At 39.0% G+C, this 27108-nt stretch overlaps 1 protein-coding gene across 8 annotated transcripts in view; it reads right to left on the bottom strand.

Moving 5' to 3' along the window:
- FHIT (fragile histidine triad diadenosine triphosphatase) overlaps positions 1-27108 on the bottom strand; it is a 1388110-nt gene that overhangs the window by 249461 nt on the left and 1111541 nt on the right. For 7 of the 8 annotated variants that reach the window (XM_055344936.1, XM_055344935.1, XM_055344937.1 and 4 more), the window contains 2 exons: positions 7082-7227; positions 4724-4753 (listed from right to left, as the gene is read on the bottom strand). In XM_055344936.1, the coding sequence (XP_055200911.1) occupies positions 4724-4753; positions 7082-7227 (176 nt within the window). Of the gene's footprint in view, positions 1-4723; positions 4754-7081; positions 7240-27108 lie in introns of all 8 variants that reach the window. The other variant, XM_055344941.1, reaches the window with a different exon arrangement.

Raw genomic sequence — 27108 nt, 5'->3', positions numbered from 1 at the left:
CACATGCACAAGGTCCCAGGGACAGTATGTGGCAGGATGGGCCATCTATTCATGTTGGTTTCTCCCTACCACCACTCAACAAAATAGATAGGATTCTCTCCATTTGAAAAATGAAGACATAGATGTTCAGGGAGGTTAAGAATCCTGCCCAAGGTCACAAAGTAAAATAGTATAGCTAATATTCCCACGGAACCTCTGACTAACACCAAAGTGTATTAACTACTGGACTTCATGAAGAGCTAAAATCTCCTCTATGTCATAAACTGAAAAAATTATCAAGTTTCCACATAGAACATCTGTTCTAGGACCATAGAGACCCCTCGGTGAATGAGACACTTTTGTTTTGGTTTTAGTTTTTAAATCACACTTTTAAAAAGAACTCCTTTTCTTGTTCTTTCTCAAGCAATCTGAAAATTGCTAGCTAATATAGCAATAGTTATTAAGACACCTCCCACTGCCTTAGTATTAGAAAATTAAATATCTAAGTAGGGGGACTCAAGTCCATAAATACAGAAAAGGGTAAGCAAGCATATTCTATAAATAGTTCTTATGAGAGTCTAGACTACCTGCCTGCCATAAATTTCTCTCTTTAATATATCTAAAACACCCTCCTTCCCAAAGATGCACATAGTAATTACTCTAAAAGATAAGTCACATTAAACTTACTAAGAAGCATCCCTTTTAAAGGGCAGAACACTGCCTTTAGTGATTTGGCTAGTTGAAATTACATTTTGGAATATGATCTGAGAACCTGATCACTGGAAATTCTGGTCTTTGTCAGTGATGCCTGAAAGACAGGGATTCTTGAGAGAAATCCTAGGAGACCCGGATCCCTGACTACACACTGAAGTGCAAGTACCTATTATCTGCTGCTTCATGTTAACTCAAGTTAGAAACTTATAAGTAGGGATTTACTCTATGGAGCAAAGTCCTGTTATCTTCCCTATACCACCCAAAAGACAATGACAAAATGCAGATCCTCAAAAAGCTTACATTTTTGAGGGGCTAAGGAAATACAAGTACGGAAACAAAAACAACCACACAAATTAAAAAACAGGAAAGAATGCCTTGAAGGAAATCAAAGAAGGCAACAGGATAGAGAGTAAAGGCTTTAGCAGAGCCACTTCAGATGGGGGGTGGGAGTCAGAAGAGGCTAATAAAACAGCGACATGTGGCTGTATGTGTATATACATATATTGTGATATATGCCTAAAACCAGAAAAAAAGAGATTGTTTCTCAAGTCCGCAGGATGCCTCAACTGTTGTAATGATCACAAGGTAGATAGCAGGGCTTTCCTACTTTTATATTCAAAAGGAAACTGAATAATGAACTGAGAAATATGAGGTCACTTTTTTACTTCCCTATTTTCCATTCCGGCTTACGAATTACTTACTAAGTAAGCGAGGCCATCCTTGTTCTTTGCAAAACAGAATCGAAAGCCCCTGAAACAAAAAACCCGGAGGTGGCACCATGTTCAAGAGTCTAACCCAGTGGTACACCTTCACTAACAATAACAACAGTTGCTTCAGGGGAAGAGATCATCGCTGGGCTTACTGTTATGACTACCCGGTATGAGACACAAATGGCTTCGAACCCACATTAAGCAGAATGCCAAGAGTCAGACACACAGGCAAAGATGAAGCCAACAGTCACTGTGCGTTCCATGGCAGGCTGTCAAATGCTACCCTGAAATGCGCAACTGTGTGAATTTCAAAATATGAAATGCTCAGTCTTGAACTGCAGGATCCAGAACCATATAACTGAATCCCGAAGGTGCTGTCCTGCTCCTTGGAGGGGCTGGCTGCCATAAGACTGGCTTCCACGCATCAGGGGGTATGTGGCCATTACCAGCTTCTATTGTATCACCAAAAATTAATGAGGCTGACCAACGGCCATACTCTGAAAAGACTCATGTGATGTGCTGTTCACCATGAAGATTCCCAAGCCCTGAACACAAAGACTGAGAATAAGAACTGGGAGTATCAACTTTTTTTTTTTTTTTTTTTTACTAACACCCGAATTAATTTTTATGCAGGTAGTATAAGGACTGCACTTGGAAAAACATAGATTAGACACCTTCACGTATGTGGACTTGGTCTAAAAGCACAGTTTTCAAAACTTTGTCATATGTCAAAGTTTTCATATGCATATGTGTGGTTGTTTTCATTTAGTCATTTTATATTCCACAAGGATTTGAGAGGCCCCCCTCATTCGTATTGGGGGAGTTCTGTGATTAGACTGGAAACAGCTGAGAGATGTCCAAGTCAATACAATCTACTGATTCAAACATACAGAATTGTTTAAAAAAATACTAACTTAGGTTAAATAACAATGCCGGTGGAGATAATAATCACATTCAAAAATTTATGTACAAGTCCTATAGAGCAAGAATTACTCCACTGAAGTTAACAAAACCACTAACTTTTTTGGCTAGATAACTGGGACATCAAAAAGGTAGTCACAATTAAAATGAGATAGTCTGGGATGCCTGGATGGCTCAGGGGTTGAGCATCTGCCTTTGGCTCAGGGCATGATCCTGGAGTCCCGGGATTGAGTCCCACATCGGGCTTCCAGTATGGAGCCTGCTTCTCCCTCTGCCTATGTCTCTGCCTCTCTCTCTCTTTCTCTCTCTCTTTCATGAATAAATAAATAAAATCTTAAAAAAATAAAAAATAATAAATAATAAAATGAGATAGTCTACAGCCATGGTACTCAGCCCTGCTACACTTGGTATTCACTGGATTTTTTTTTTACTATGTTTTATTGCTATTTTTAATTGAGATACAGTTCAAATACCATAAAATTATTAAAATTATCCATGTTAAAATGTATGATTCAGTGGATTTTACAATATTCATAACATTGCAAGAACATCACCACCATCTAATTCCACAATATTTTCATCAACTTAAAAAGAAACCCTTATCCCTTAGCTGTCACTCCCCATGCCCACCTTTTTCCAGCCCCTGGCAACCATCATCTACTTTTGGTCTCAATTCAATTTGCCTGCTTGTATAGGGCATAATTTTAATACCCCATTCAGAATTCTGAAATGAAATTTTGAGATATTACATATATATTCCTATAAATTTTAGATATGTTTAATCTGTACATTGTACTAATCTGTGCATTCCATTTGATATGGTTTTTGCTTTCTCCCACCTTATTAGTGATGCTTCTATAACCGTACTTCCAATGGCTGAAAGAATTCATCAAATGGATAGGACATACAGCATCTAACCAAGTCTGGTGTTGTTAGAATTTACATTTGCATTCTGGATTTTTTTTTTTTAAAAAAACTAGCAGCCAGGGATCCCTGGGTGGCGCAGCGGTTTGGCGCCTGCCTTTGGCCCAGGGCGTGATCCTGGAGACCCAGGATCGAATCCCATGTCGGGCTCCCAGTGCATGGAGCCTGCTTCTCCCTCTGCCTGTGTCTCTGCTTCACTCTCTCTCTCTCTCTGTGACTATCATAAATAATAATTTAAAAAAAATTAAAAAAAATAAAACTAGCAACCAGGTTTAAACGTTGTGCTTCATATTTTAAGAAACAATTTCAGAAAGAAGCTATTCATGTTATACTCTTTTTGGTGTCTGCATGTTTAGAAGCCTGGCAGGGGGGTGGATAGTGGGGTAGAGAAAAGCCCTGAGTCCCCTCTGTCCCTATTACATCATGTGTCTGGAGCAATCAGGAGGCTAGCACTTTCTTATCATAAAGAATTTGACGGCAGTCCCTATAGGACATTTATTCCTCAGAAGTACTTCCAAGACATTCTATTTTAAAAGTCTCACAGTAGTTCTGTTAAACATTAAAGCCACATGCAAACTAATATCAAAAAAGAACTGGGTTTTTTTTGGCACTGTTTGGTGCCAAGCATTACCTTAGCCGCTCACAGCTAATATCTCAAAACCAATAAGACCTTATTTTGCTTAGTATGACATTAGCACCCCAGTTCGACTTTCTTCTGATTTCTAGCACTGAAACAATAGCCTTTTCTATGATTTAGGTGTAGGACCTAACTGCGGAGGAATTTGCATTTGTATGAAGGGCGCAGAAACCCAGCTTCAGAATCAGCCAGGATTTTATTATTTTATTTTATTTTACTAGGAAAGCAGAGAGAATCCTAATAAATCCTCCTTTCCTCTTGTAGCACACTTAAAAACCCATCTTTGAGCTCCACTGACTCCATTAAGTTAGAATTTTAGTATGAAACACAAAGGGAGGAAAAGTACAGGTATATGGGTGGAGAGAAAGAGAAGAGAGAAGCAGGGTATGGAGCAAGGGGAGAACCATGGGCAACCACCTGGCATAGCCCATTGCCCAAGAACAATGAGGCAGAAACAGGGTGTGTGTAGAACCCAGACGCCTCAGCTTCACACACGACCTGCCAATCCACATAGGGCTCAATGCTCTTCCCTAGACACTACTCCACCCAAACTCCTTTGACTTCAGTTTCTGTTTTCCAACTTCTTTGATTTAGCTTCTGTTTTAGCATTTACACAATAATAATTTTACTACAAAAGGTAAATGTCTTGTAAACTAATGGGAAACATATTGCTTGGCATAGTTTATAATGTCAGGATTTATGGCTCTAACACTGAGGGTCTCCCTGACCTCGGAGATAACATAATGAACTGGCAATGTGCTGCAAATGGCTCAGTGTGATTTTTATTAGTTCTCATAATTGCCCCTTATTAATTTGTATGCACATAATAAGCACTCACCTTCACAGTCTGTCCGGCTTCAGGGCCATCCTAGAAGTAGGAAAAAAGATAGATAAATAACAGAGGTGATAACAGATAGATGGTATCTCCTGCTTATTCAGAAATATCTCTCGTTAATAATTTAGATCCAATTTCATTGTGTGTTAATTTGCAGTATTCTCATGGGGACCATTCACTTCAAATGTGTGGGACCAGACAGTTCTCCATTTCCGGCGGAGAGTGAGTGAGAAGTTATGTATAAAGATGATATAAATTATCCAGTGAACCAACCCTCTTGTTACTTTCCATGTTCTTTGCTCTTGGGTATGGTTTTAATTGCATTAAAGGAAGGATGGATATGTTTGAGGAGGTAAATTATCACACCTTTTGGTTACCTTTAAATCCAATGTAGTTTAATTAATATCTGATTACTAGAAGTCTCTGCTAAAAAGAAAAAAAAAAGCCTGCTATAAACATAATCCATTAAGCAGGAATATGAGCTGTCTTTTATGGGAAGATCACCCAAGAGTGGGCCCTCTCCAGATGTCCTGACCTTGGGGGAAAAAAGTAAGAGCATTCATTGTAGCTGATCCCTTTTCCCATCCTCAGCTCTTTAAGAACCTACAAAACTATTTGTTTAGTTAAAAATGAGCCAACTTGCCCAGTCACCAGTCACAATACAAAGCAAAAGCAAGTGCTTAGCTGGTGCGAAATACCAAAATGTCTATAACCAAAAACTGCAAAATTGAATTAGAATCTTGCAACTTTTAGCAAATCTTTCTACCTCTGTGACCCAGACTAATGGGTAAGAATGTTTGCTCTGCTGTGGTCAAGATTAAGGAGAACTGTGTATCAGTAGTTTTCAAACTCGAAGTCACAGCCCATTAGTGGGTCATGGAGGCAGCTTAATGGATGGTGATCAGCACTAAAAACAAATCAGATAATACAGCAAAAACTATTAGAGTGCATTGAAAGGGTAAATGTTGTTTTGTAAAACTGGTGTCCTTTATCTATGTATGTATCCATGGGGAAGGAGGTTCATAGGATTGCGGGATAAATATCCTAGTGAGGTTCAAAGCTTTAAAAGAAGTTTGAAAACACAGCATACATGAAAGTACTCCATGTGCTATGCACAAGTCAGTTCCTATGTTTATGAAATTTACTTTTTAGTAAATCATGTTAGATAACTAGCACTGGCCATTTCTAGTGAACGTGAGTCTTCTATCATTTCATTTAACACTGACAGATGTCTGCCGTCACTTGTCTTCATTTGGTCTCTCTGAAACATGATTTGTAGCATAAGTTTGATAAACCCACCCTGAGCTTAAATACCTGAATGAAGGTGACTCAGATACTTTGACATACAACACCACACACACACACACACACACACACACACACACACACTGTATTTTAAAGGGGAATTAACTCTCAACATAGACATGGCAGCAAAAAAATTTATAAGAAGCATTTAAGAGCATTTTTAGTCTGAGCCTTTCATAACCTGAAAAGACCTGCCTTCTTTATCTGTTGTCTTTGAAGGTCTATGGTGGGGAGATGAGGAAGGTAGAAGAAGGATAGTAAATATTCTGCATAACTAAAGCACAGAGGGGCAAGGTCTCACATGATGGAATAAGCCAATTCCTTACCAAGGGGTTACTGCAGAGTCATTTAATTTCAAGGCCACTAAGGACTTTAATTAGGTATTAATACCCCCTGCTCTTCCCACGGGGTATCTGAAGGGGCATAGGATATGTCATACTGATTTATTCAATTCCCACAGCTGATGACTTACCACAGACCTCCTTCTCCCACACTCTGCTCAACCTCTGCCTAAAGATCTCCACTGAATGGGGGTGTGTGACTCATTTTTTTCCAGAGAAGCAGACCACACAGAATATTCAGTCAATCCAGCTTCATACCAATCCATAATCAATCACTGGGGCTTAAGTTAAAGAGAAAAGGAACCCTCTGAGGGCAAGGTCCCATCTAACTTGCATTTCTCTATTATCCTCAAGCAGAGCAGGGCTAGGCCCATGCAGTACTCAAAACATATTTACCACACAATAAAAATAACTAGCCTAATCCCAGTTCCAGTAAAAGATCTGGAATGTCTTAATGTCCATGAAATCACTTGTCTATTACTCCCACTTGCTTTGTAAACAACACTGCAGACAGTGCCTCAGCTGACAACCCGCAGTCCACCTTGGGGCCAGTGGACAAGTAGGACGGCCCCAGGTTAGTAACACAATTTTCTGCTATTATGTAAGACACAAACAACCACAGCTGCCTTACCAGTGAGATGGCAGCTTAAAAGAGAGTCCAATGCTAAGATGTGAAAAGTTAGAAAAGTAACTTCTGAGCTATCTGTACACTCACCTGCATGGAAAATGTGAGAGAAGTTCCCTGGAAATGCTTCTCCACCACCATCCCAACTCTCTGAGTCGCCTGAAACAAATCCGCCACTTCATCCGGACGCAGGTCTCGGAAACGCTCCACCGGCCGAAGGGGACACACCAGGACATCTGTGGTGAGTTCTGTTAAGGCACACTTTGCTTGCTTTTGGTAGCATTTTTACCAAGAAGTTTATTCCCACAGTACTGAATCCCCTTGGCCCAGCGCCTGAACTCTCAAAGACTAAGGAATAAAACAACAAATATTTACCAACCACCAAACTCCAAGAAGTTCAAAAAGAGCTTATAAACATGGTTAATTATATTTTGAAGGGGAAACAGTGGTGTACTAGAGAAAATCTTTTAAGAGAAAGGAACATTGATGTTCAGAGAGACTCAAGCGCTGGCTGAAATAATTATGCCAAGAGGCAAAATCTATTCTGGACCATTATCTCCTGACCCCAATTCAAAAGCTCTGTCTTCTCAAGCAGCCAAAGGCACTGGGTTGGAAAAGCAAGCAGAATATCCATGATTAAAATTTTAATTTCAATATCTCTTTAGAGAAATATGTAATGAAAATACAATAGTTGTTTTATTTATATTTAAAAGGAGTATAGACATTCTGAAAATGTACAGTAAACTTCATTTATAATAAGAGATGTACCATGTGGTGAGGCAATTTCTGACAAATGTTCTCAAACTGATTATTAAGAATTCAGGAAGTCAGTTGAAGGTAAATCATTAATTTAAGAAAAGGGTGTTTTTTTTTTTTTAACTTATGCAGACAACACCATCTTAATGTATTCTCTAAGTCAGACGAGTCAACATACTTATGCTATTGGCCCAAACAAACAAGATCTAGGGAAAAATAAAGTAAGTTTGATCATTTGTTGGTGACAAATTAATATTCAGTGTTACACCATCAATAACATTTCTGTTGTTTTTATATTTAAACTCCTCATATGTGTGGCTGCATGCATACATACATATATTATATACATATATATTATACACACATACACAGATATATTAATTTTTCTTTAGTTTTCAGATACTAGCAGGAGAAAAAAGTGCTCTAATACTCTTTTCTGCTTCTTTCTTTTTTCCTTGTTCTTGTTGCTTTAAAAGAGCATGCTTTGCCTAAAGCTAAGCAGCTAAGGGGCATAATAAAACCCCAATTCTACGATTGCTAGTCTCACTAGAATATCAAGCACTGTAGCCCATCATACTGGTAGGAGTCAAAGCCCAAAGGGAAATGCACTGAGCTCAGCTGGGTGGGCCTGATTTCCATAAAAGAAGGGGGGGGAAGAAAGGGAAAACTGATTAATTTTGCTCATAATCAGGAAATTCATGTCAATGGTAAACTAGGAAAAGGAGCATTTGTTTAATCTGAGTTCATTTTTCAAGAGAGGAGAAGGGAAGCCTTCACCCACGGGGCATCAGATACTTAAAAAGATAATTATCCTTCTTTGGCAGGGCTGCTTTATTATCATGGGTCAATGAACCGTTTAGAAATGAAGAATTTCCTTTCATTTCCTTTTTAGCAGATTGCCAGCCTCCACTCCCACTGAGTTGCCTTTTCTTTGTTAAAAGAGACCTTTTTCCATCATCCTCCTCCCAGCACCTCCCTCTCCTTCCTCCTCCCTACAAACTTCCTTAGGCCTTGACTTCACCAAACCACAGCAAGATGACAACTTTGCAAGCTTCCAACAATACCCATAATTGCTGGGGTGAGCTACATCTAAACAAACTGTCTGAGCAACCAGGTAGGGAAGGAAGGACATTTTACCGAAACACCAGCTAACCGTAAAAATTGTTGGAATGAATCTGAAATTCTTTGTATTTGATGTAACTTTAGGAATATCAGTGACATCTGAAGGGTGTTATTTTCCCAATGCCATACAAAATATTTTATTATCTGTTCACTTTCCTTGTCTGATGCTAAGGATTGGCTTGATCCAATGTTTAATGAACCAAAACATTTATGGAAGTGAATCAAAATGGCTGAATCTGTCAGCTGTTGTATCCTGTGTACACTCAACCGCAAGGTCATGGATCACACGCATTTATTAATTGAACGCTAATAATACTAATAACAACATGTCACAAAACAGTTGGACAGGCTAAACACATTCTCATTTAAGTGAATCTTTTTCACCAGCCCATTTAGGCCACATTGCCCTGACATATATAGTCCCTGAAATCTAATCCTTCATTAAGAAAACATCTTATCTGCACGTAACAAACCATGTTCCCATGTGAATGATAAGATGAAATAGGGTTAACTTCTAAAGGTGCTTAATTGGACAGGTGTTCATGTAGGTAATCATCATCTTCATTCTGTTTAGACCCAGAGGATGGACCAACAAGCATCTCAACCTGACAGTGGACAAACAGGTAGGCTTCCCAGGATTCCAGAGGGAGGTAGGTGGGTCTGGAGTTATATAGCATGGGGCTCTGGGGCTCCTGGCTACTGTGTGGGTCACTGACCAGACCAACAACTAGTCTCCCCAAGCCATTCTAGTTAATAAATGGCATCAGAAAGTTAGGACCAAGCCCCATCCCTCAGTTCCTCTGAAACCAGAGCCAGAAAGAGCCTATATGCCCTAACCTCAACACTTCCCCACTACTGCCTACCTACTTCCTGAAGCTTCTCTTCCCCCATCTTCCTCTACACACTGTACATCTGCCACATTTGCCTTCCTTCTGTTCGTCTAACACATTAAACTCCTTCCCAGATTGGGGGGCCTTCATCCCAGCTGTTTGTTCTGCCTAGAATCCAATTCCCCATGAACTTCACATGGTTGCTTCTTTCTTATCATTCCAATTCTAATTCCAATGCTATTCCCTCAAAGGAGCATTCCAGGACCACCAGTTTAAACCGCTACCCAGTTACTCTCTCTTCTGTCACCTTGTTTTCATCTTGCCATAGGCCTTGCCACCAGCTGGAAATTTTCTCGATTGACTACCTATCTGAATGAGAACATAAGCTCCACAGAGGAAAGACTATTTTGTTTACACTGTTTCATCCCTCCCAGAACACCAGATTTAATAAGTATTGCTGCAACGAGCGAATGCTTTATGAACCAGACCCTCTTATTGGCTACCTCTGAGTCCTAAGACCCTGACAAAATGGATACAATGTCCATTTATTTTGAACCATTGACATGAGATTGGGATGGTCTGCAAGATTTTTTTAATTCAAAGAGATTTGTTCTTAATATTTAGCCTAATTAGAACTAATGCTAGATGTGAGCTGGAAAAACATAAACTTGTTTTTAATGTAAATTAATTACCATCCAAGCACAAAGGAAATGTAATGATGAGGGTAAAGCCCTTGTTAAAAAATCTTTTATTTTTTATTTGTATTTTTTTAAAAGATTTTAACTGTTTATTCATGAGAGACAAAAAGAGATAGAGGGACAGAGACATAGGCAGAGGAAGAAGTAGGCTCCATGCAGGGAGCCCGATGTGGTACTTGATCTTGGGTCTCCAGGATCATGCCCTGAGCCAAAGGCAGACGCTTAACCACTGAGCCACCCAGGCGTCCCCAAAATCTTTTCATTATTAAAAAAAAATAAACAAGTGGTTTCTAAATTATTCAGAGTCTCAGATAAATTATACCTATAAAAATGCTGCTTTATATTTAGGAATTGCAATTCATTTGTTCATTCTGTGAACAGTGAGCACTGAATAGGTATAGACACTGTGCCAGGCTCTGGGAACAGCAGAGGAGAACAGGAAGTTGCCCCTGTCCTTCCAGTTCAGGAGATGGGCATGGAAACAGATAAGTACAATACTATGGGCATTTCAGATGTAGGATTAGAAGATACAGAGACAGAGGGAAGCACCCAATGCAGCAGAACCTGGGACATCTTAGTAAGGCAAGTGTTCTGGGGCAACTGCGGGTGATTGAGTTTGTTTGAATATCCCATGCTCCCCAAAATAGAAGCAGATTCATAAAGGATTTAAAGCAGGTCAGCAAACGTTTTCTGCAAAAGGCCAGATGGTAAAATTTTGTTTGGTGGGCTATATCCCTAGGCAGCTATAGACAAGACAAACAATAGTAGGCATGGCTATGTCCCAGTAAACCTTTATTTACAAAAAGAAGAGGCCAACCAGATTTTGCCCATGGATCTAATAATGTCAACCCAAGGTTTAAAGGAATCACATTAGCAAGAGGGAACTAAAAGAAGTTAGAACTATTTGGGGGTCCATTCTTTTCCTAAGTTTGAATAACACAATAGTGTTATTTACGTAGCATACTGGACAAACATCATTATGGTACCTTAAAAATTATCACTTTCTAAGGAAAAACACCTAAGCATTATAGAGAAATTTCATGAATTTGTGTAGCACTTTTGATGCTTTTAAAGACCAATCACAATCAGAAAATCTGTTACGGTGATGATATCATCTAGATAAATCATGAGTGTTACTCCCCAATGCAATTAGAGGAGTTTCTGCCATCTTTAATAGGAAGAACAAAGCATATGATCTAGAAACATATGAGAGCACCAGAACAGTATGTTATTCATAAATTCATTTGAAAATAAAAGCATTTTCTCAAAATAAGTGCATAAGCCTTGGAAGAAAACACCATATTGCTTAAAGATGGTGGGTATCATGCGCTACATGCTTCTCATAGACAAACAACTGAGGGAAAGTAAATTAATTTTGAAGAACAGCAGACAGCTCTTGTAATTCTACTGCAACTGTTTGTATGCCAGTAGTTTTAAGGTAATATCACAGATGCTGTATAATTTAATTTAGAGATTCTTAGGCACTGTTAAAGGGAAAATCCTGTATTATACATAGGCTATTAGAACACACGTTCTTTTGAGTCCTCTTTGCTTGGGATTAACACCCCTGAAGAGACTTTTTAGCCAACATGCATGATAACCCTCAAAGAAGTTAATCTGCATAATTAAATTTACTATATGTTTCTCCAAGACTCATCATGGGTGAAAACCTATGAAAGAGAGTATCAAATGGGATCTGGTGTCTCTCTATAATCTAAAGTAGATAAGTCCATTTAGTTATAATATTCTTTTTTTTTTTAAGAAGAGAAGGGAATAGTTACAGTTTAGTTCCTGTGGTCCACAAAGAGATTCCTCATAGCAGAGGAAAACCAAAGAAGGCTTCCCAGTGCAAATGACACTTAAAGTGAATTTTACAAATTGGGGAGTAATTCAACCAGTGGATCGGCTGGGGACTCATCCATCCATCCCACCACTACAGCCTCCTCTCAGTCCAGGGTTTGTGCTAGTATCTAGGGTGCCAAGATGAACACAGCAGAGTAACTGACCTTTAAGGGTGCAACTCTGATGTCCCAAACTGTCTTGCAGTATAGACAGATCATCACAACAGAGAGAGATGAAGACTATTAATAGAAATCAGTACAGAATGTTGTAGAAGCACAGAGGGGCAAAATCTAACTCTGCCTAGGGGTGTGAGATAAACTTTTCAGTATGGTCTTGCATTTCAATTTTCTAAAATCAGAAACTATTTCTCCAAATTTGGACCAAGATCTGTCATTGAAAATGTCCTAGCAACTTATGGTTAGCTTTAAAGAAAGTTGTCAGACATTCCTTCTTTGGACACAATCACTGTTTCATTTATGTACTCTCTTTTACTTAGTCTTTCCAACAAACCCAGAAAGAACTATTATAATTCCTATTTTGCAGATGAGGAAATTATAGCTTATAGGAAATAAGAAACTTGTGCAAGACAGCACTCTCAACTTGAGATTAAAGCTAGATTTCTGCCCAAGCCTGTCTGATTCCAAGGTTCATGTTATTAACCATAGTGCTATGACATTGTACCTTTTGTACTTTTGTACTTTTAGGACTCAGTGTCTGCCTGGCCTCTTATTAAAAGCGTGCCCTGAATTCCCAGAGTCTGTTTGGGGAAAAGAGCCATGCGTCTCATGAAACACAAAGATATTGTGCAAAACTGCTGATGGCTGAGACACACCTAGCCTGGGATGAAGAAAACAGAGGAGACACACAACCCCATCATGGGAGGAAGCCTCAGTACTGGGCAAGGGAAGTAATAGTAAGTATGCCCTCATCCTAACAGAGAACTGTGACTAAGGACACCAAGAATGAGAGAACCTCCTTGTACCAGGGGTTCAGCGGGAGGAAGTATGGAGGGATATGGAGCCTATATTTTGGTCCTTTCCTTTCTGCCCTCCTTCTTTCCCTCCCTCCTGTCATTCATTCATTCATTCATTCATTCTAACTAACGTACAGTTGATGCAGATTACATTAGTTCCAGGTGCACAACACAATGATTTCCCAAGTCTATACTTACGATATGCTCACCACAAATGTAGCTACTACCTGGCCCTTTTCCATTTTTGAGGCTGGCTTGCGTCAACGTACCTTTGGCTCCCCTGGGCTGGCAGATTCTGGAGGAGGCTTCACTACAACAGTCAATATCAGTGGGCTAGGCAGACAGACACACTGAAAAATCCCACGGCCTGTTGGACAGTGAATGGGAATCGCTGACTCTCTTACACCATTATTTATATGACCAGGGACCACCAGAAATTTGGTAATGCCTTTCCTTTCTCTCTTCCTTTCCACTCACCACAAGCCCAGGAGTGCCTGTCTCTGTCCTTTGGATGTAACACTTGGGGTGTTTTTACCACACTGAAGCAATGATGACACAGCATGCCAGGTCCTGTGCCAAACTCCTGGTGGCACACAACTAACCCGGAACATACACAACGAAAGAAAGAAATCTAGTGGGAACTTGTACTAATCAAGCACCTGAGGTTGGTGCGGTAGATTATTTACAAATATTACCACTAAAATTCCTCCTATCCCACCTGTCCCTTTGCAAAAGTGACTTTGTTTCTCCTCTCATCAAAAGTGGAAGTCTGTTTCCTCTCCCCTTGAATTTTGGTGGCCTTGTGACTTGCTTTGATCAGTGGAACGTGACAGAAGCTTCACTGTGTGACTTTCTAGGGTCAGGCCTTAACAGACTTGATAACTTCTGGTTTTTGTCCTCTTGGAACAGAGACTAAAATGCTGTGAAAAGCCCAGGTGGCCTGCTAGGGAATAAGAACCACATGGAAGAGAACTAAGGTACCCTAGCTAAGAGACAGAACCAACTGTTAGAACTTTTCCAGTCATAGGAGACCTACTGACTGACTTCCAACTTCTCTATCAGCTGTCTACTTCTGCATTATGACAACAAACACACACACTTAGGTTTAAAGTAGCACTACTTTGTTTTCTTATCCTGATTCTGTGGGAGGTTTTTGTGCTTGTCTCACTCATCCAACTGTTTGCAGTTGGCATGTAGGCTTGGGGCTGGGCTCAGCTGGGTCCTCTGGGGCCCCTCACTTCACATGCCCTTTCATCCCAATCCAGAGGCAGAAATTCTAACAACTCTGAAGGCTTAAATTCTCCTACCTTCTATTGGTCAAAGGAAATGACAGGCCAGCCCAGGTTGAAGGTAGATAAATAAATTTTATCTCCTGATGAGGGAGCAGAAAGACCACACTGAAAAGAGGTAGGAGCAGTGGAAGTCCTATTGCATTGGGGGGGGGGGGGTCATCACCATAATAATCGACCACAGATGGTAACTGAAAAGAAGTCTCAGAGATTTTATGAAAATGACCAGGTGCCCAAAATATCTTAGACATCCTACTGAATAGATACTACCACGGCATTTTTGCAGCTGGGACAGGTCTAAAATATTAACCTTCAATTATTATTACAGCAATATCTTCCCTGTTGGATGGGGAAAAAACAGGGAAACAGAGTGTTTAATTGATATGCTCAAAGCCACATTGATGCACAATTGGAATTGAAACTTATGCTGTCTGACTTCCCAAACTAAAGCTCCTTCCATTACACGCAAGATGACAAAACGTTGCACCTCTGCCACTACGTTCCAGTGCTAAGCTCGCGGCAGACGTCAATAATCAGCCACATAATTCTCTCCTTGAACCACAGAGACTCAGATTCCTTCTCAAGCCTGCCTTCTGAGCAGTCATCACCAATCAGAGTAGGCATGTAACAAGAGATGCAGGGGTCATTTCTGTGGCCTCCTCTGCTTCCTTAAGAACCACAAAAACATCTGCAGATGCCTGGCAGAGTCACAAACAAAGGGGAATGCTGCGAAAGTGAGAATCTGCCCAGCTACATCAAATGTTCATTATGTTGCTACATTTTTATTCAAAATAAATTTGATAAGTTTAAAATTTGCTCATCGTGGATAATAACTGATGATCTAAAAAAATAATTTTATGTGCATTTCTATAACAAATATGAAATGTTTAAATATAGAGTCATGACAGAGAAATGGAAATGTACTGATTCAGATGATTAATTAAAGAAGACAGCAGAATATTATTCTCGGAGTTGTTCAGACTTGCTCCCATTTATTTTTCTATATCTGATCTATTCTAGGGATTCAGAATATAAAAGTCACTAAAATAAATCAAACCATCAAAATATCATTGATTCTGATGAGGCTGATTAGCATGTGCATATATGAATATGGAGGAAGTCAGTATCAAATAATATGACGAAGAATTAGTCATTCTTTGGAACTAATAAAAAAGTAGAGTGCCTATTCATCTCTACTGCAGATTAGTATGTAGTTCAATGACAAGCAAGGAATTTCCCAGTTTGCACGGTAGACTTTTGGAGACCCTGTGTAATGAGTAATTTGCTCTAACAAATAATCCTAGCCCTTGCAAATGTTTAAAATAATTCATAATGTCACTTCAAAAAACAACAGAACAGGATGGACTGTGAGGTATTTTTTAAGAGGAGATTCAATTTATTTGATTTAAATACCACAGTTACAGAGCTTTGAATCAAAGTAGGTGACATCTCAAAAAGTAATCTACTCTTCATAATGTAAGCACTCATGTGACTTTTCTTATCAGAAAGGTAGAAATATTATCCTCCAAATTAAGCTATACAATTCTAAAGAAGAAACTTGCCAGTTTGGGCCACATCTTTCTTCACTGGATAGTAACATATCCACTATATAGTAACTCAATGAAAACATCATACGATAGTCATCAACAATGAGCATAAATGGCGTGAATATATTTTTGAAGCAAATTTGATTTCCAGAATATAATAGATTCCAGGTGATTAAGATAATGACAGTGGTCTGCTCATTCCTGGATTTCAGGACAAATATCTCATAAATATCCATGAGAATTCTCATGTTTTGATCTGGACAATGCTCTGGGCCAAGCATACAGCGACAGTGAGTCTTTAGTCATCTGGAGGAAGGGAAGTCAGGTATCCTTTACTAAGTAGATCTGCCCTGAGCCATCCTCCGATCTCCTATACCAGTCTGGATGCTGAAAGGTAAGAAACACATTCAAAGGGAGAAGTGAACATGTGGCCTTCAAAGAAAGTAAAATCAAATAGGAGCCTGCAGCTTGACAGCAATGTGGTACAGACTCCTTGGTTCAAATTTCACACATAATTCTGTATATATATTTTTCAAGGCAAAGGAATGTTATTGATTATCCTAAGAAAATCAGAATGGGAAAAGTTTATGCTTATATTAAATTAAATATGTGGGGCAAAGTAAATAATATCAGAAGGAGAAGAAAAGAACATACAACATTTTTTTGCTGCCTACTATGTTCTAGTGATAATCAGTGACCTTTTGAGATAGATAATATCACCTCCATTTTTGCAGATTCAGAAATTCCAGCCAACAAAGTGAAATGACACACCCAAAGTAACACAATTATAAAGTGAAAATCTTGGCTAAGGCCATGTGGTAAAATCATCTATGCTGTTTCAATGCCTCCAAAGTCATGAAAGTCTTCATGTGTCTATTGCAGTGTGCACTACAGTGGTTCACCAGAACACTGGTTTTATGAGATGTTATCACACATTATACAGGGGAAAAAATGTATGGTCAAAGACAATTAAAAAGCACTGGATTAAATGAAGGAAAACAAGTTTCTTTACAGCAGTACACATGAGGATATTTAATGGGCTAATGTGCATTCTGACTTCTCAAAAAGTAGAGATACCATGCAGCATTTCTCTTATTTGCTTAAAATAAAATTATTACTATTACTACTACTACTACTACTACTACTACTACTACTACTACTACTACTACTACTTTTTAGAACATTGCATAGGACAAATGTTCCAGGGGATGTTCTTTGGGAATCCTGAGCATCATTTACCTCAACATAGAGGTGCCTGCTAAAGATTGCTATTTTTTTTAAGATTTTATTTATTTATTCATGAGAGACACAGAGAGAGGCAGACACATAGGCAGAAGGAGAACCAGGCTTCCTGCAGGGAGTCCAATGCAGGATTCCATCTCAGGACCCCAGGATCATGACCTGAGCCAAAGGCAAATATGCAACCATTGTGCCACCCAGGTGCCCCAAGACTGCTATTTTTAAACAACAACAACAAAAAAAATAAACATCCTGTTAATTCACATGGGCAAAGCAAGAGGGCATTCTGCTAAATGAAATATGCTGACAAGTTGAGCATTAAAATATATCTAATGGACTATGAAGGTCACTACTGTTGTTAACCAACTATTTCAGGTTCTTTCCATAACCAGGCACAAGATAGGATTATACTTCCTGGATCCTTGTGGTTTAGATGAAGCTGAAGATGAATTCTGGCCAAAGAATTGTGAGCAGAAGTATATATGTCACTTACGGACTAGAGCCCTTAACTGCAGTGTGAGACCCCAAAGCTCTCCCTTTTCCATGGCAACCAGAAACTTCCGTTGTGCATTCAGACTGGACTGGCCTTACAGGTCAGCAGGGGGCTCTGTTCATCATGTGTTCTCAGTGACTTGAGCAAGTCTGCCAAATAGGTTTCATCTCTTTTGCTAGCTCTCAACTAACCTGTAGTAGCTGCTTCGAGCGATATTTTGAAGAGGATTCTAAGCCTTGATAGGAATCAGGAGGGAAGAATGGAGAGATTTGTTAGTCTTGGTTACCACAAGGGAGGGAAGAATATCACTGTGCATAATCAAGTGTCTGCCATTCTTCGATTAGGAAGCAATACAATTTTTTCCCCAAGGCTCACTTCCTCCCTTTCTCACTGATAAGGAATTCATTTCTAGGCATTGCAATGTCTCTGAGTAACAATTATGAAAATCCGGTATTATTGGTATTGTCATGGAGACACACAGAATATGGGGTTTAAATAATTCTAGTTCGGAGAATATTGACAAAAGAGTCACTGTCACTCAGAAATACCTGTCCATAATGTGCCAACATGCAAGTGGGAATACACCAAGATGAGAATGTTGTAAAAACCTAACTCTTAGGTGTTAAGAGCTGGAAGAGTATTGCAGAGAAGAATAAAGTACACTTGTCAGAGGAAGGATATATTTAAGGATCATCCTCAATGAGTAGTTTTTTAAACTTCATATATACTCTGTGATGAGAATCACTTCAAAAACTCAGTGAAAAGCTTTTTAATTCTAGTATAGATCAGGAAATAATGCTAAAGATCTATAATTCATAGGAGATCTGCTGGAAAACCACAGGCAAGATAAGTAATTTCATAGCACTTGACCATGTACACTTCTATTTTACCAGCATGTGAATGAGCACAGAGCACCTGGAGTGTCTACTTCTACATGATGGCCAGACTGGGATCCAAACTCTCATACAGTGAGGGTCCTTCCAATACAAGTTCTGCTAGGTCCTGAAAAGCATGGACTCCAACTTCTGGTTTGTTAATGCCGCTCAAGAGCTACTGAAAAGTCTAACTTCCAACAGATCTCCAATACAGTTGGATAAGCCAATGAAGCCACCCACCCATCACAGTTCAGATACTATGGAAGGTGAAAAACAACCAAAATATAAATATGGTTCAGCAGAGACTCTTTAACAGGACAAAAGAAATAGGAAAGGGACACTTCTCTGCTTCCATTTTCTGCCTCCTCCTCAAGAAGGGGGAAAACATCTAAAGGAAATATTCCAAAGGGAAAGCAGCATTCTTAGAAGATCGGAAATGTTCCCTAGTAAACAGGCTCAACTGACATTCCTGGTGACACACATAATATAATGCAGAATAGGACTTCAGTAAATATTTGGTGAAAGAGAAAGTGACATGCGAACTCACTCATTGCTTAATCTGGGAAACAATTCTTTCATATAAGTAATTCTTCAAAATGTTTCAGAAATTGTTTCTGAGACCACTGAACAAGACCAGACTCAACTAACTTATATGAGAATAATTAAAGGAAATGCGCTTACTACTTAGGAAAAAAAATGCTTAGTTCTGAATTCTTAATCAAAAGGAGACCCAGCTAAAGGCATAGAAAAACTAAACATAAGATACCCTTCCCTTCACACATCAAAGGCAGTGCTTGCATTTTAAATGGGAAACTAGTAGTCCATTAACTCATTGGAGCTTGGAAAGATCTGAGAATAACATTGTTCTACATTCTTTTAAAAAAACAATGATGAGATCTTTTTTGCAACAAATACGAATGTTGATAGAAAAAAATTCCTTATTTCAAAAACAGAGAGCCATAATTATATTAATAGGGCATTCTCAGAATGTGAATTAACCTCCCCCCTGCCCCAAAATGAATAAATAAATAGATTCAGCCCTCCCTAAGTTAGCAATCTAAAAGAGATGTGAGAATATTTCATGTTGAAAGGTATACAAGTGTTTAATGAATAAATTTCTATGTGAATTACAGAAGGAAGGCCATAAAGCCACATTTTGGAGGAAAGAGTAGAACCAAAACACTTTTTAGGGCTTTATATGTTTTTCATTTATTCATTAAGTATATATTAAGATAACTAAGACTCTAATACTGTAATTAAAACACTGGAATTAAAATAAAAAAACGTAATTAAAAAAAGCCTCCTACGTGATAGGTATTATATACGATGCTGAAGACACAACACACACCAGCCATATGCATCACATCCCTTCTCGTCCAAAGGTGTACATTCTAGAGGGCAAGAAGGTAGGAGACAGATAAAACATGGTCTATTGTGAAAAAGACAAGGGTTGAGATAAGAAAGCAAAGATGCAAGGGTACAAGGGGAAGGACATACCAAGCCAGCACTGCTATGTTGGGAATAAACTTGGCCTGTTGATCTGGAGTGTCAGGAAACAGTCCTGGCTCTCCATAGCTTTGGGTGGCAGTATGGATTGATTCTATGAGTCTGAACCATCTCAGACAGTGGGTAATAGAGATTTATGACAGAGTCTAAGTTCCCTTTTTGAAAAATCACTGTAAATGTTGTATAAAAAAAAGGATTCAATCAAAGCAAGGATAAAAGCTGAAGGCCATTGGGGATGGCTTTACCAGACAACAGCTGAGAGATTCCAAATAGGCCTGAACTATGGTGGTGACGGTGTAGCTCCAGAAAATCTAAGATATATTTCTGAGGCAGGAGCAACAGCACTTACTGATGGAGGGCTTGAGAGGTGGGGGGCTTCTGGCCTGAGGAGGTAGGTGGAGAGTGGTGTAATTTGGGAGATATGGTGACTGGGTAGGGGAGGGCAGTGTCATGAGGCTATTTAGAGACCCTTCCTTCTTGAATTTACAGATTTTCCAAAACCAACTATCCTGAGAGTATAGACAGACTCCAGGCTTCTATGAATCTCCTGAAAATGTTGGCAAGATGGGATGGAGATGCATGTGAGTCTGTGTGTGTGCTCATGCATGCACGTGTACATGTGTGTGCATTATTCTCCTGTGGTCTTAAGTTTGCAAAAAAAATTCTTAGTCTCCTGACTACAACTACAATAAGAATCATCGATTTGAATAAGAAAATTATTCGGAATTAGTTCCCAAGAGAATGATTAAAAATAGGCTCACACTTCTACTCATTATAGCTTAGAATCTAACAGACCTGATATAGGAAAGACAGTGCTCAAAGCTGATGGCCAAGAAAGAATTCTTGAGACATCTTTGGTGAAATAAGGTAGTTTTATTAAAGCACGGGGACAGGAACCATGGGCAGAAAGAGCTGCACTCGGGTCATGAGGAGTGGTGCATTATATACTTTCAAGTTGAGAAGTGATTAGGAATAGTGTAAGTCTCTAGGAAATTCTGGAAGCAAGGTTTCCAGGACAGAGAGAGGGCTACTAGCTATTGCTGGAAAAGGTCTACCGTCCAATAAAACCTGAGTCATGAGACCCTTCAGATGTATATCAGTGGGTTATACGCTTGGGTCATGATTGACAACATGTATCTTGGGGATGTTTAGAGATAAAGGAAGTTTCCAAAGGAATTTTTATATGTTAAAGCAGACTTACAGGGTCCTGGGGGCCAGGTTAAGATTGCCATTTGCCCTTAGCCAAGTATTAACATGGAGGCAGCTGAGTTTCTAGAGGAATGTCACTCTGCCTGCTTCAAGGACTTGTCAGTGAGCTATAGGTAGTAAGGAAATTTAATTTTTCTTTTGCCTTTGTTTCTCACATCAGATCCACTCCTGAAAAGTGAAAAAAAAAATAAGTTTATTTTGTGTCTAAGCAATGTGTTCTTAAGGATGAACCCTTCACAAAAGACAAACTAAAGATTTTTTTCTAAATGGAAGAACACTAAAATCATTTTAATCTGATTCAGCAGTGAACAATTTAAGACGTGTCTTTTCCAACAAAAGACAGCTGGACACATAAAGATGATTGTGTGATCCATTCAAAATTAAAGAATAGGCTAAATCATTTACAACAATAAAAATGCAAAAAAATCCTACCAGAAAAAAAAAAGGCATGAAAACTCTAAGTAGCAAGTGATTTCTAAATGTTTCCAAAACAGGAAGCAAAAGACATTTTAATGTCACTCTGGTAGCTTCCAGAATAGAATAAGTTAATCAGGCAGCCTCTAAAAACAAAGAGGCAATTCATTAAAAACAAATAAATTTTAAAAAAATTTCAGCAAGAAGCGTCAAGAAAGCAGGCTTGAAATTTTCAAGATAGTGATTTGTATGCAAATATAGCTCAGCATTTATCACTAAAACCTCCAAAGCCTGTAAAGGGAAAAGTTTGTTCTTTCCATCTACTTAAACTCTTCTCCTTATCAAGTCAACTGCTAATGACAAAGAAGGTTGTGACATCTTTAAAACTATAATAGGAGAAATACCTTCAAACATACAGTGTTTCAAACCACAAACTCCTAAGCCACTCTTTCTTCCTCAAATCTCTTAGCCCTAGTGTCTTTGTTAACACTAGATTAATATTTCTACTTACTTCATTGGTGTGTTACAAGGTTTTGTTTCTTGTTTCTTTTTTTTTAATAAGATATTTTAATAGCATATTTCATACCATAAAGTGAAGGATACTACACATATGGTTGCTTAAAAAAAAATCAATAGAAATGAATTCCTTCAAGGCTTCCCTCTATGCAGCATGCCACTCTTTGCCACCATAATGTGGAACAGGATTTGGATATTGTTCACCAATACCAGTATTATTATCATTTAGAACTCAGAATTCCACTCACCTACCCACCTCTCTTATTTCATATTCTCTCTGTATTTTTCTTGTCCATCATAATCTAGCATCACTGGAGCCAGGTGCTAGGGATATGTTATCTGGCTATAATTTCATCTTTCACTCCAGTTTGAAATGTATGAATTTTTCAAAACATAATTAACAATAAAAAACCTCAAAATACAAAAACAAACACTGAACACATTTAAAATATCCAAGTACATTCAGGATTTGCAACGTTTTTCCAGGCTTTCCCTTTCAATCTTCAGTTTAGTCAGCACAGCGCATGATACATTTGCCTAATGTTTAAATTAGAAGACCCAACGATTTCAAAAGGATCTATGAAAATACCACGTGAACCCAAGATTTCAATGTATTTGAATTTCATTTTGTATATAACTGAAAAAAAAATATTTAAGCATGCCAAGGAAAGCAAAAATTATGGAAACAGATGCTCTGGCAATTCCATAACAATTTTATATTTACATGTCATCACTCCTCCTATAGGATCTTAAAAATAACTCCCATTTTCTTATATGTCCAGATATTTAAAAACATGTTTTTGCTATCTGATGATCTTCTGGCATGGGGAATCAAACGTTGGCCCCAATACCTTTCATTACCAATATCACCATCATCACCACCATCTTTGCCATCATTACTTTTAAGAGAAGTAGAAATCGTTTGACTCACCATAATTATTGCCCTCATTACTTTTAAGAAAAGTAGAAATCGTTTGAATCACCATAATTATTGCTAAAATATTGCCTCAAATTTCTTATTAATAATAAAATATTTTTCCAGGAGACTGCAACTTCAAATACTAAGCCAGAGAGATTCCATCATCATTAATGTTTCCATATGGAGAAAAAAACAAAACAACACAAAGAAACAAGACTCTCCTTGAAAACAAACAAACAAACAAAACCCCCTCTTATTTAGATTATTTTTGGTCCAGCTTAATCTATGAAAAAGGGAGAAAAAAAAACCTCAAGTTGAGAGGGATTAGTATTATGGATTTTTAATATTTTGATTCCATATATCCATAATATAGGGATCTATTATGGATATAATATAAAAGAATGCCTCTAGGGTAGTGTTATCTAGTAGGACTTCTGTGATGATGGGAAGTTTCTATATCCTGCAATAGTAAAGTAGCCACTAGCCCCATGTGGCTACCAAGCACTTGAAATGTGGCTTGTGGGACAGAAGGATTAGATTTTAATTACACTTAATTTTAAATAATTTTAAAATTAACAACTAAACATCAACTTTATATTTTTATTGAAATAGCCACTTGTAACTGGTAGTCATGAGGAGCTAGTTGCTTCTGCCCTGGACATCCCAGCAGTAGAAACCACAAGTACATAACAACAGAGAGTAGTAAGAATTGAGGCAAACAGGAAAGGTGGGCAGACACACTTTAATTGTTTCTTTTTATCAAGAGAAACTGGAAATTAAAAGCTACATATGTAATCCTATATTTAACTTCCAGCAACTACACGCAGCCCTCACTTGCTATGGATCCAACGCTCAAAAATCTCAATGACCACAGTCCAGTTAAATAATCCAAGTTCCCCCAACAACATACATTTAAAAGTCAGCCACCATGGTTTGTTAGCTAGGAGGCAATGCATAAAGTACAAATCCATTACCAAGTCTTCAGTCCACAGATCACCATGTGGATAACAGATGTGCATCCTGATCAGTGACCAACCGTAGCGCTTCCTTCAAAGTCTATCAGGGACGGGTCGCCGTGCATCTGTCATTTAGTCACACGGAGCCAGAAAAGGAGGCCTCTCCATCTCCCACTGATGAAACCCTGGTGACGTTTTACAAAAAAATGGACACTCAGAGGAGGGAACTGGCCAAGAAACGTGAAAGTGCAGCAGATAAATAAAAAGTGATAATGCCGGAGGCGAATTGTGAATCAAACAGAAAGGAAGTTACAGAAGGAATAGCTGACTGTGGGAATGTTGACCGACATGCAGCCAGAGGAATTTAGCTCCTGCAGACGTAGTGATATAAATGGAGGAAGTGGTCATGATGAAAAGAAGGAAGATGTCCCAGAGGAAGTGATGCCAGCAAAACACTTGACATTGAAACACACACACACACACACACACACACACTCACACATACACACACAAATTCATATTTCACCACACTGAAAGCACAAAGGATAAAATGTTGGAAACTGATCCAAACTTAGACAGGAGTGTGACAATTTGCCAAGGCAAAGAAAAAATGCTCCATCTGTATTATAAGTTTTACAAGCAGAAAAAGTGGGTGAGCGCTGTTCAAGCTACTCTTGATATTTTCCAAAGGGGGGAAAAAAAGACTTTAATTCTTAGTATTTCCAGTGTTTTAAATTACCAGAGCATTTAATAAGTCTTAGTCCTCCTTTTTTCAAATTCCCCTATATAGTTTTAACACACAATAAGAAGTCTAAGTGTTTTTGACAACATTTTTAAAGGTCATAGAGCAATCATAAATTCCCCCATTGATTATTAAGACCATTTTGCATGGTTTCAGTTTTTCTGGTCATTTTTTAGTCCTAAAGTGCTACAAGCAGTAAATACTTCAAATTCGTGAAAAGTACCGTGTAGAGCAAATAAGAGGTATGGCTAATGGGCTATATATTTAAAACTCATGCCAGGAACTAGTGTCATACTTGATGTGCATCTCAGTAATAGCAGGATAGAGTGGGCTGAAGAAATTCAATGGCTGTAAATGACTCTAAAAAGATGTATTTATCCAATACTTGACCAGGAAGGGTAAACCTATTATCACGTGCTCCTGAATTCTAACAGACTGTCTGGCAAAAATAAAGTTGACAATTTTTTTTTCCTCCAAATACCTAGAGAACTGCAAGTTATCAAACCTCCTAACCCCCAATGCATCACTGAATCTGGCTGTTAAGCATTAAAGTTTTTCCACCAAATGTTCTCTTATACCTAATAATACTAGGGGAGGCAAATTACATAATAAATAACATCAACACCATGCATGTCCCCTATTTCATATGGATGATGAACAATAAGCAACATTCCTGCCAAATCCTTGTTTTGAGACAACAAAGGGCATAGAAATATATTTGTCCTTCCCCCTACAATGCTCTGCAATAGGCCTTTCCTACGGCACATACCTTGCTACTAGTCCAAAAGCTCTTTAAAACAGAAGTATCAACCCTCATTCATCCTTCCATCTAAAGGCCAATACCTGGAGCCTTGGCGAGGGAGTCAGTTCAGATGTCACCTTCTAGTGGACAAGTCCCCTAGATCTAGTGGATCTAGATCCACTAGGAGTGGATGTCCACTCCATCTAAAGCACCCTTTTGGGGCACCTGGGTGGCTCAGTGGTTGAGCATCTGCCTTTAGCTCAGGTTGTGATCCCGGGGTCCTGGGATGGAGTCCCTCACTAGGCTTCCCGCAGGGAGCCTGCTTCTCCCTCTGCCTATGTCTCTGCCTCGCTCTGTGTCTCTCATGAATAAATAAAATCTTAAAAAAAAATTAAAGCGACCTTTCTTCCATAACTCTTCATATCCTAGTATCTCTCAGAACCTGATTTGATTTCTGAACTATAGTATTCATTTAAGTTGACTTATTTCCTAACTAGAAGGTAAACTAAACTGAGAGCCAGAGCCAGTCAGGAGTGTCTGGTGTTCAGCTGTGTCCTGATGCCCAGTACAGTTCCTGGACATAAACACCGCACAAGTGGTGGGTGGGTGTTTTGAAACAACGCATGTGTAAATGAATGACTATTTGAATGCACGACTGCTGAAATGCACGACTGATAAAGAAATGAATTCGTCTGAAACTATCACTTTATTTTAATAAGTAGAAAGCAGAAAAACGATAACTGGTGAGCTCCTAGCTAATATTTCACACCCGTAAACAAATTCACTGCGTTGTCTTCCTTTCTCCTAGGAGGGTTTCGCCCTCAGATGAGTCTAATGACGAGAATCCTTGCAGCAGGTGAGCTCCCCAGGTCCAGCTGACCATTTGCTCAGCTACAAGACAGAGACGTCTCGCTTCAGAGCAGCAGGTGTGAACACAGCTTGGGAATTTTTGTTAAGAATAAGCTCAAGATGAGTCGACAGAGAAATGTGGTTTCCACAAAACACATTTTCTTTCAGAATGTGAACACAGAGTCTGGTGTTGGGTGGAGGGAGGCGATTTCTCACTCTGATCTTTGTTGGCAAGGCTGTTCGGAGAGTTTTCTGTCCACATGGGAGCCACCAGGGACCGCCTCTAGCACATTCATGGAAGGGACAAGTATAGATGAGGATTAGGCAAAGTGGAAACGAGGAAGCAAGGGCCAAGCTCCAAGCCCCTGCACTGGAACAGCTGTCGTCCAGGGAGGAAGAAGCTGCCGGCTAACCTGCCCCTGAATGGGAGCGTGCAAACCAGCTAGTACAGGATGGAAAACAACCCCTAAATGGTGGAACACAATCTCAACGCCGCCTACAAGGAATGACCCAGATCTGGATCCGTATTCCACTTCTGCCACTTTTTAGCGAGTTGATGTTAGGCAAATCAATTCGAGTCTCAGTAACTTTACCTGCAAA

This window comes from Nyctereutes procyonoides, unplaced genomic scaffold (assembly GCF_905146905.1).
Source record: "Nyctereutes procyonoides isolate TBG_1078 unplaced genomic scaffold, NYPRO_anot_genome, whole genome shotgun sequence".
In the NCBI taxonomy this organism is placed as follows: domain Eukaryota; kingdom Metazoa; phylum Chordata; class Mammalia; order Carnivora; family Canidae; genus Nyctereutes; species Nyctereutes procyonoides.
The sequence above is the reverse complement of the archived record's forward strand: the minus strand, read 5'-3'. Positions and strand labels throughout refer to the sequence as shown.